The sequence below is a fragment of the Phyllostomus hastatus genome, unplaced genomic scaffold, assembly GCF_019186645.2.
Source record: "Phyllostomus hastatus isolate PE091 unplaced genomic scaffold, TTU_PhHast_1.1 phas_contig_159, whole genome shotgun sequence".
In the NCBI taxonomy this organism is placed as follows: domain Eukaryota; kingdom Metazoa; phylum Chordata; class Mammalia; order Chiroptera; family Phyllostomidae; genus Phyllostomus; species Phyllostomus hastatus.
The window spans coordinates 2213751-2224550 of NW_025333640.1; the positions used below are offsets into that span (position 1 = coordinate 2213751).

At 57.0% G+C, this 10800-nt stretch overlaps 1 protein-coding gene across 7 annotated transcripts; it reads left to right on the plus strand.

The window, feature by feature from the left end:
* The first annotated feature begins 208 nt into the window (after window positions 1–208).
* PLIN4 (perilipin 4) lies at window positions 209–10789 on the plus strand. Of its 7 annotated transcripts, none has more exons than XM_045830741.1 (8): window positions 209–327; window positions 454–518; window positions 934–1081; window positions 1911–1987; window positions 4263–8310; window positions 8423–8610; window positions 10300–10386; window positions 10456–10789. In XM_045830741.1, the coding sequence occupies exons 2-8, from the start codon at window positions 471–473 to the stop codon at window positions 10786–10788; spliced, it is 4929 nt and encodes a 1642-aa protein (XP_045686697.1). In that variant the 5' UTR covers window positions 209–327; window positions 454–470; the 3' UTR covers window position 10789. The 7 variants fall into 7 exon arrangements, with proteins under 7 accessions (XP_045686697.1, XP_045686699.1, XP_045686700.1 ...); XM_045830743.1 differs by having other exon boundaries at window positions 1926–1987; XM_045830744.1 differs by having other exon boundaries at window positions 1929–1987.
* Window positions 10790–10800: the final 11 nt, after the last annotated feature.

Genomic DNA, 10800 nt, shown 5'->3' on the forward strand with positions numbered 1-10800 from the left:
TCGTGGATGAAAAGAACAGGCCAAAGGGCATACAGGCCACGTCTCAGGGACACAGGATGGCCTGTGACTCACTTAGCTTGGTGGGGGCGGTGCTGTGAGCAGAGGTGGCCCAGTACTGACAGAAGGGGAAAGGTGCGGGCCCAGGGCCCATGCTGGGCTGGGCAGGCAGGCACGTGACTGTCCAGGGCCCTCCCCCAGTCTGCTGGCTGCCTGCCTCTGGTGGCCAGGCCTGCGCCTGCCCCAGACCCTATAAGGCCTGGGAGCTGAAAGCAGAGCCAGCTGTCAGCTGCGCCACCAGTCACTCCAAAGGACCCTCACACAGTCTAGGTGAGCAATGCCAGGGTGAGGCCAGGTCTCCAGGTGGGTGTTTGGGAATGCCTGGGGGTGTGGGTGTGGGTGTGGGGCAGGAGACCTGGGAGCCCCCATTTACAAACCCCCTCTGCTCTCTTCCAGCTGCTTAGAGTATTAACATGTCTGCTCAAGGGGAAGGAGGCCGGGAGCCCAAACCCAAGGGCAAGGTAAGGGGAGGCACAGGAGCAGGAGACCCCCCAGAACCTTGGGGAGGTGACCTCACAGTCCTGGGAAGGGCTCTTCCCTCCTGTCCCAAGCTGGGGGCAGAGGATAGCTCATGCAGACCTCAGCTCCTTCCCTACTGTGTGACTGGGTGGGCCACGGCCCTCTCTGAGCCTCCATTTCTCCATCTGTGAAATGGGGGCCATGGAAGGAGAAGGCCTTGGAGACTAGGACAACCTTCTCCTCTGCCCACGGGAGGCCGGCTGCATCTGCCCATTGTCCAGTTGAGGAAACTGAGGCTGGGAACTCAAGGCCACCCAAAAGCAAGGGCCTGAGGAGGTGTGGAAGCCCAGGGCTGTCTGAGGCTCTCCCCCACCCCATCGCAGCCCAGCCCTTCTCACATGGCCCCTCCCCACACAGATCCTGGGCAGCTTCCTGGGGTTCCTGCCTGGCTTCAGTTCTGCTCGGAACCTGGTGGCCAATGCCCAAGGCCCAGCGAGAGAGGTCCAGCCAGTCACTGATCCTGCAGGTGCTACCACCCCCCAAGCCACCCATCCCCAAGCCCAGGGTGAGTGCACAGGTTCACAGGGTGGGGCACCCAGCAATAGGAAATCTTCTAGTAGGGACTTCTAGCCACTTTGGGGACATTTTATATGGGACTGGCATTGCTCGTTTAGCACCAGATGGGGAAACTGAGGCATAAATATGGCAGGTATGTGGCCCAAAGTGGCATAAGCAGCGAAAGTGGAGGTGTGAACACAGCCTGTCTCCCTGCAGTACACCTGTGCTTACCCCCAGCCCCCATCAGCCCATTTGCGACACCCATGAACCAGAAGCTGGGTGTTCCACAGGTGTGAACTCACTGGGGATAGCGATCCTGGCTCCCAAAGAGGGACAGTGGCTTCCCCGGGGTGGCAGAGCCTGGGGTCTCCCCACCCTCCAGTTATTCAGCCCGAGTACCCTGGACACAAAGAGGGGCTGGTGCAGGGGGCAGCCTAGGGTTGCAGTGGCTGCCTGGGCGGGGCCTCCTGCCCCTGGGCCCAGGGCCCTTGGTGGCTGACTTCTGTTCCACATACCCAGGTCTGACGGGCAACTGCCAGCTGTGGCAGGGGTGACATGGGGCTCTGACTCTTCCTGTGGCCTTCCTGGGTGGGCCTCCAGCACCCCGGGCCCAGGCAGAGAAAACAGCAGGGAGCCCCTGTTCCAGGATACGAAGGCCCTGGGTGGGGGAGTTGAAGGGAGCCCAGCCCATGGCCACAGCCGTCAACTCCTGTTGTCCCTGGCACAGTGGCTGGGACATTCCTGACCTTTCGGGCTGTGCCTGTCAATTGCACAACAGGCACTGGGGTGGCTGATGCCAACTCACTTCCCTTTCCTTCCTGGGAGTGCCTGACCAGCTCCTGTCCCCATAGCAGCTACCAGCCCGAAGCAGATGGCAAGGGAGGTGGAGATGCTGCCGCTGCCTTCAGACAAGGTGAGAGGTGCTGCCAGGGCCTGTATGATGGCCTCTGCCTTCCTTGGGGATGTTGTGGTTCCTACCGAAGGAGAGAACGGACACCCCCATGTGTCCTACTATGGGATTCTAGACAGATCCTTCCCCTCTGAACCTCTACTTCTACATCTGTGAAATGGGTACAGTACTGCCTCACTGCCCAGCACGGTCAGGCTCCAGACTACTGAGAGCCCCTCACTGTGTCTGGCATGATGTGAGCCAAAAAACAGCAACTCACTCACCACACTAGGCTCTGGCCGCCATGCTTTATATGTGCTCCTTAATAGTTAATCCTCCCAACCAGCCTGTGAGGAAGTAAATAATACCCACACGATAGCTGAGGCACAGAGAAGCTGAGCCACCTGCCAAAGGTCACACAGCAGGACATGGTAACTTGGGATTTGAATCCAGGGCAGAGGCTAAAATGCACCAGTGTGGCATTCACCCTCTGTCCTGAATACATGGGGACCACACGTTATCCTGTCCCCACGGCTGGGCCAAGCGAACGGGCTGATGTACGCTAGGTGCAGCCACAGAAGGATGGCAGAAGCTTGACAGGAACTCCTCTGCTCCACACATGCCCCCACTCTGGTCCTCCCAGTCTCCCTCTTCCCCCAGTTCAACCAGGTCTTAGGAGCTCAGAGGGTGAAGAACCTCACAGGTCCTTCCAGCCCAAACTGACAGATCCCTTGTCCCTCTCCCTTTATGCATGCGTTCTCTGCTCCCCTCCACTCATGTTAACTGAGCACCTACTATCTCCAAAGTGCTTTAGGTGCCTTGTGACTTACTTCCTCCCCAATCCTTGAAAGAGGTGCTATTTTAACCACCATTTTTCAGAAACTGGCTCAGACGGGGGATGTGGCTTTCACACAGCTAGTGCAGAGAAGAGGTGAGATTTGAACCTGGATCTCTTTAGGCACAGAGCCCGAGGTTCCCACTTAATTCAATGCTGAGCAGGAGGCAGGGAGTGAGAATAAAACTTCAGAGTTTCTCAGCATCAGCATGGTGGCGATCTGTGCAGGACCATTCTTGGTTGTGAGGTGCTCCTGGGCATGGCAGGGTTTGTGCAGCATCCGAGGCCCCCAACCATTCAATGCAAATAGCACCCCCTCCCAACAGTCACACAATCACAGATGGCCCCAAATTTTGTCCAACATCCCCATCCCCAGGGCGTGGGGAGCAGGATTGCCCCTTGTGAGAACCACTGAAGTGAAAACGGCGTGCTCATGGCTGCCCCAGTGGTGGCAACACTGGGCCATTACAATCTTTTCGCAGTTTGGTCGAACTAAAGACAACCACCACTAGGTAGGTTAGAAAATAATGTTATTCCCCTGGCTAGTGTGGGTCAGTGGATTGAGCACCAGCCTGTGAACCAAAGGGTCACTGGTTCGATTCCCACTCAGGACACAACTGGGTTGCAAGCCAGATCCCCACTTGGGGGCGCATGAGAGGCAATCACACATTGTTTCTCTCCCTCTTTGTCCCTCCCTTCCCCTCTAAGAATAAATAAATAAAGTCTTAAAACTAAATAAACAGCCCTGGCTGGCGTAGCTCAGTGGATCGAGCACAGGCTGCGAACCAAAGCATCACAGGTTCAATTCCCAGTCAGGGCACATGCCTGGGTTGCAGGCCACGGCCCCCAGCAAATGCACATTGATGTTTCTCTCTCTTTCTCCCTCCCTTCCCTCTCTAAATATAAATGGATAAAATCTTAAAAAAAAAATTCTTAAAAGAACCCCTAACTTTATAGAAAAATAAATAAACAAACAAACAAAGTTACTGACAACTCCTTACGGCTCAAACCCAACACCTGTACCTGTATGTTTAGTTTGCTACTTTCCAAATGCTCATCCCCTTCTCTTAATTGGACATGCTCATTTTAACAAGAACTTTGATCTCCTCACTGTAACAGGGCACAGGTTCAAAATCTGCTAAAAGTGAACAAAAATATGTAATTCAACGGCTTGCTGACCACAAGGCCAAGGCACCTTGTCAAGGGTTCCAAAGGTGTAAGGGACCCGCTGTCAGCCACGGGGTCTAGTGAATCGGGGGTGGGGGACAGGTAAGCTGACACCATGAGGGAGCTTGTTAAGCCCAAGTGCTGGAAAACCACGGGGACAGCAGGGGTGGGCAGTGAGGACATGGGCCTCCGGGGAACAGACCCCACTCACCAGGAGCCTCAGCAGGCAGTGGGCAGAGGTCTGGGAGGGGAGGCGGCTCCCAGCTCTGCTTCTAACCACGTGTCCTTTTCCATCAGATGACGTCTGGGGCAAAGGATCTGGTGAGCTCCACAATGACCAAAACCAAGGATGCCTTCTCCTCCGGAGTGGCCAACATGGTGGATTCAGCTAAAGGAGTAGTCCAGGGAGGACTCGGGATGACCCGACCTGTGCTCACAGGAACCAAGGAAGCTGTGGCCAGTGGAGTCACGGGAACAGTAGGTGTGGCCAAGGGTGCCATCCAAACTGGCATGGACACCACCAAGACCCTCCTCACTGGCACCAAAGACACAGTGTCCACTGGCCTTACTGGGGCCATAGATATGGCCAAGGGCACTGTCCAGACTGGCGTGGACACCACCAAGACCGCCCTCACTGGCACCAAAGATGCAGTGTCCACAGGCCTTACTGGGGCCATAGGTATGGCCAAGGGCGCCGTCCAGACTGGCATGGACACCACCAAGACCGTCCTCACTGGCACCAAGGACGTGGTGTCCACTGGCCTCACTGGGGCAATGGGCGTGGCCAAGGGCACTGTCCAGACTGGCGTGGACACCACCAAGACCGTCCTCACTGGCACCAAACAAACAGTGTCCACTGGCCTCACTGGGGCCATAGGTATGGCCAAAGGCACTGTCCAGACTGGCGTGGACACCACCAAGACTGTCCTCACTGGCACCAAAGACACAGTGTCCACTGGTCTCACTGGGGCCATGGGTGTGGCCAAGGGTGCTGTCCAGACTGGCATGGACACCACCAAGACCGTCCTCACTGGCACCAAAGATGCAGTGTCCACAGGCCTCACTGGAGCCATAGGTATGGCCAAGGGCGCTGTCCAGACTGGCATGGACACCACCAAGACTGTCCTCACTGGCACCAAAGACACAGTGTCCACTGGCCTCACTGGGGCAATGGGTGTGGCCAAGGGTGCTGTCCAGACTGGCATGGACACCACCAAGACTGTCCTCACTGGCACCAAAGACACAGTGTCCACTGGCCTCACTGGGGCCATCGGTGTGGCCAAGGGTGCCGTCCAGACTGGCGTGGACACCACCAAGACTGTCCTCACTGGCACCAAAGACACAGTGTCCAGTGGCTTGACTGGGGCAATGGGTGTGGCCAAGGGCGCTGTCCAGACTGGCGTGGACACCACCAAGACCGTCCTCACTGGCACCAAAGACGCAGTGTCCACAGGCCTCACTGGAGCCATAGGTATGGCCAAGGGCGCTGTCCAGACTGGCATGGACACCACCAAGACTGTCCTCACTGGCACCAAAGACACAGTGTCCACTGGCCTCACTGGGGCAATGGGTGTGGCCAAGGGTGCTGTCCAGACTGGCATGGACACCACCAAGACCGTCCTCACTGGCACCAAAGACACAGTGTCCACTGGCCTCACTGGGGCCATCGGTGTGGCCAAGGGTGCCGTCCAGACTGGCGTGGATACCACCAAGACTGTCCTCACTGGCACCAAAGACACAGTGTCCACTGGTCTCACTGGGGCCATGGGTGTGGCCAAGGGCGCTGTCCAGACTGGCGTGGACACCACCAAGACCGCCCTCACTGGCACCAAAGACGCAGTGTCCACAGGCCTCACTGGAGCCATAGGTATGGCCAAGGGCGCTGTCCAGACTGGCATGGACACTAGCAAGACCGTCCTCACTGGCACCAAAGACGCAGTGTCCAGGGGCTTGACTGGGGCCATGGGTGTGGCCAAGGGCGCTGTCCAGACTGGCGTGGACACCACCAAGACTGTCCTCACTGGCACCAAAGACACAGTGTCCACTGGCCTCACTGGGGCCATCGGTGTGGCCAAGGGTGCTGTCCAGACTGGCGTGGACACCACCAAGACCGTCCTCACTGGCACCAAAGACACAGTGTCCAGTGGCTTGACTGGGGCCATGGGTGTGGCCAAGGGTGCCGTCCAGACTGGCCTGGACACCACCAAGACTGTCCTCACTGGCACCAAAGACGCAGTGTCCACTGGCCTCACTGGGGCCATCGGTGTGGCCAAGGGTGCTGTCCAGACTGGCGTGGACACCACCAAGACCGTCCTCACTGGCACCAAAGATGCAGTGTCCACAGGCCTTACTGGGGCCATGGGTGTGGCCAAGGGCGCTGTCCAGACTGGCGTGGACACCACCAAGACCGTCCTCACTGGCACCAAGGACGCAGTGTCCACAGGCCTTACTGGGGCCATGGGTGTGGCCAAGGGCGCTGTCCAGACTGGCGTGGACACCACCAAGACCGTCCTCACTGGCACCAAAGATGCAGTGTCCACAGGCCTTACTGGGGCCATGGGTGTGGCCAAGGGTGCTGTCCAGACTGGTGTGGACACCACCAAGACTGTCCTCACTGGCACCAAAGACACAGTGTCCACTGGCCTCACTGGTGCAATGGGTGTGGCCAAGGGCGCTGTCCAGACTGGCGTGGACACCACCAAGACTGTCCTCAGTGGCACCAAAGACACGGTGTCCACTGGCCTCACTGGGGCCATAGGTATGGCCAAGGGTGCTGTCCAGACTGGCATGGACACCACCAAGACTGTCCTCACTGGCACCAAAGACACAGTGTCCACTGGCCTCACTGGGGCAATAGGTGTGGCCAAGGGCGCTGTCCAGACTGGCGTGGACACCACCAAGACTGTCCTCACTGGCACCAAGGATGTAGTGTCCACTGGCCTCACTGGGGCCATGGGTGTGGCCAAGGGTGCTGTCCAGACTGGCGTGGACACCACCAAGACTGTCCTCACTGGCACCAAGGACGTGGTGTCCACTGGCCTCACTGGGGCCATGGGTGTGGCCAAGGGCGCTGTCCAGACTGGCATGGACACCACCAAGACCGTCCTCACTGGCACCAAAGATGTCATGTCCACTGGCCTCACTGGGGCCATCGGTATGGCCAAGGGTACTGTCCAGACTGGCGTGGACACCACCAAGACTGTCCTCACTGGCACCAAAGACACAGTGTCCACTGGCTTGACTGGGGCAATGAGTGTGGCCAAGGGCGCTGTCCAGACTGGCATGGACACCACCAAGACCGTCCTCACTGGCACCAAGGACACAGTGTCCACTGGCCTCACTGGGGCCATGGGTGTGGCCAAGGGCGCTGTCCAAACAGGCATGGACACCACCAAGACAGTCCTCACTGGCACCAAAGATGTCATGTCCACTGGCCTTACTGGGGCCATCGGTATGGCCAAAGGCACTGTCCAGACTGGCATGGACACCACCAAGACCGTCCTCACTGGCACCAAAGATGTCATGTCCACTGGCCTCACTGGGGCCATCGGTATGGCCAAGGGTACTGTCCAGACTGGCGTGGACACCACCAAGACCGTCCTCACTGGCACCAAAGACACAGTGTCCAGTGGCTTGACTGGGGCAATGAGTGTGGCCAAGGGCGCTGTCCAGACTGGCGTGGACACCACCAAGACCGTCCTCACTGGCACCAAGGACACAGTGTCCACTCGCCTCACTGGGGCCATGGGTGTGGCCAAGGGCGCTGTCCAAACAGGCATGGACACCACCAAGACAGTCCTCACTGGCACCAAAGATGTCATGTCTACTGGCCTTACTGGGGCCATAGGTATGGCCAAAGGCACTGTCCACACTGGGGTGGACACCACCAAGACTGTCCTCACTGGCACCAAAGACGCAGTGTCCACTGGCCTCATTGGGGCCATGAGTGTGGCCAAGGGCGCCATCCAGTCTGAGATGGGCAGTGTCCAGAATTGGTTACCTGGCTCTGAGGAGACCTCCTATAGTGGACTCATCAACGGCAGGGACCTGGACAAATGTGGGGAAGAAAGTATTCTTAGCCCCCAGGAGGCTCAGTCTTGCAGGGTCTCCAGCCTCTCTAACACTCCATGTGCAGGCCAGGACCTTGCCAGAGAAGCCACCCCTGACAGCCACAGCCTTGTTTCTACTGCAGTAACATTCACACAAGGTACGAGCCTGGGCAAGGAAAATGCTGGGCGTATAGCTACCACATGCGGCCATGAAGGTGTCACAGGTTTTACGAGACTCTCGGATGAGCTGGAGGAGCTGGGGGAGATCTTCCACCCTATGAATGCTGAGGAGCAAGGTGAGAAGATGGGCTGGGTCCCAGGTCCTAGTGAGGGCTTGTCATTTGTCCAGTCTAAGAACTGGATGGTCCTTGGTCCCCTCCGTCTGAGTAATCGCATCTTCCCTTGCAGCTCAGTTGGCAGCCTCTGAGACTGAGCCCAGAGTTCCTGCAGGAGACCAGAGGAGCTACTTCGTGCGTCTCGGTGACCTGGCCCACAGCGTCCGCCAGCGAGCCTTCGAGCACGCCCTGAGCCACCTGCAGCACGGCCAGTTCCAAGCCAGAGCCACACTGGCCCTGCTTGAGGACTCCTTCAGTACGGTATGTGTCCGCCCCTGTATGGGGCCCCTTTCTCAAAATTTCCCCCCATGGCTTTCCCGCTGGCGTGCAGTGATCCAGTATCTGTCAGCCACTAAGGTGACCACAGACTGCCCTCGCGGGGCTTGTGTCCCACGGAGCGAGACAACCAAATCAAATAGACCATTCCGCCCCGGCCCCCCTTATCTGTGAGAAATACATTCCAAGATCCACTGCAGATGCCTGACACCACGGATAGTACCAAATCCTACAAGTACTATGGCTTTTTCCTACATATACATACCTATCATAAAGTTTAATTTATAATTTCTTTAGGCACAGTAGGTTAACAATAAGTAATAATAAAATAGAACAATTTATACTGCAATAAAAGCAATGTTAACATGGCATTAAAATAAGGGTGACTGGCCCTGGTGGTTTGGCTCAGTGGTGTGGTGTGAGCGCCGAACTGCAAAGCAAAAGGTCACTGGCACACACCTGGGTTGCAGGTGAAGTCCCCAGTAGAGGCCATGCAAGAGGCAACCACACATCAATGTTTCTCTCCCTTTCTTTCTCCCTTCCCCTTTCTCTAAAAATAAATAAAATCTTAAAAACAAAACAAAACAAGGGTGACGTAAACATGAGCCCTGTGGCACCCCCATCTCATAACTGAGATGCCTACTGTGTGGCTACAAAGCGGTGGGGCATCTGCAGCATGGACACCATGGACGAGGGTATGAGTCCTGCCCCAGATGGGATAGAGCAAGACCATGTGAGATTTCATCACACTACTCAGAACAGTGGGCTGCTTAAGAATTACGTACTGTTTATTTCTGGAATTTTCCATTTAATATTTTTGGATCATGGTTGACCTTGGGAACAGAAACTGTGGAAAGTGAAATGGAGATTAAGGGGGGAGTGCTACACCTCCAGACAACGGGGGTGCAAAGAAGGAAACAAGACATCCACACAGAGAGGGCCTGGGCCGGGCAGGAGCACATCCCTTTGAGCCACACTGTGTATGACAAAGACAGCCATGCAGAACTGGGGAGAATTGAGGACCATCGGAACAGAGAGCCCAGCCTTGGCTGGGTAGCTCAGTCAGTTAATGTTGCCCTGATACACAAAAGTTGCAAGTTTGACACCCAGTCAGGGCACATAATCGATAAATGAACGCATAAATGGGTGAAACAACGAATCAACATTTCTCTCTCTCTCTAAAAAAAGTGTGCTCAATAACAAAGTGGGTGTTAATGGGGCAGAAAGGTACCCAGAGTAGACAGGGCGAAGCGAAGGCGGGGACAGGGCAGCGGGAGCCCAGGGGTCTCGGGATCAGCGATGTGCAGAGGTTCTGACGGGGTGCCAGTGGGACAGGTCTCAGAGGCCCGAGGGGCAGACCACACTGACCATGGGGAGGTGTCAGTCTTATCCAATAGGCACTGGGGAGCCACGGGAGGGCTTTGAGCTGGGGAGTGACAAGATCCCATTATCCGTTATTTGATCTCACTGTGGACCTCCTGGGAAATTTGGATTACTGCCACTTTGCACGAGAAGACAAGCCCCTCATGGCACAATTGGCTCTAAGCCTGTGGCCTTGCAACCATGCCACAGAGGTCTGGACACCAGGCTCCTGGCCCCTCAGGCCTCCCCCGGGGGAAAGTGTGAGAAAGGGCCCTGCCGAAAGCCATTGTTTCTCTGCTGGGCTCTTTCCAGATTGAAAAGGCCAAGCAGGCTCCAGAAGGACAGCCATGGCCAGATCCAGGTCCAAGGGGCGGAGTGGAGAAAGCCGGTACCCAAGAGGTATGTACGAGGGGCCAATGCTCCCAGAATCTTCTCTCTGACCACTACTCACATCTCTCCTTCCTGCAGGGGCCAGATTCGGAGGCTCTGTCCAGAACCCGTGGACTCATCCAGCAGCTCCACGTGGCCTACAGCACCCTGGCCTCCGGCCTCCAGGGTCTTCCGGCTGAGCTCCAGCAGCGTGTGAGGCAAGCGCGGCACAGCCTCTGTGAGCTCTATGGCGTCGTCTCCTCTGCCAGCTCCGTCACAGAGCTGCCAACCGAGCGCCTGGCCCAGAGCCGTGAGCGTGTAGTCCAGGCCTGGCGAGGGCTGGAGAAGCTGCTGGAGAGTGTGCAGCACAGCCCCCCACTCAGCTGGCTGGTGGGGCCCTTTGACCTGCACCCTGGTGGACAGCAGCTATAGGCCCCCCTCAGA

Excerpts from the sequence above, each read along its gene's own strand:
- PLIN4 (XM_045830741.1), top strand. The coding sequence starts at position 471 with ATGTCTGCTCAAGGGGAAGGAGGCCGGGAGCCCAAACCCAAGGGCAAG. Across the intron at positions 1,988-4,262 it reads TGCCGCTGCCTTCAGACAAG|ATGACGTCTGGGGCAAAGGA; the intron begins GTGAGAGGTGCT and ends CTTTTCCATCAG. Across the intron at positions 8,611-10,299 it reads TTGAGGACTCCTTCAGTACG|ATTGAAAAGGCCAAGCAGGC; the intron begins GTATGTGTCCGC and ends GGCTCTTTCCAG.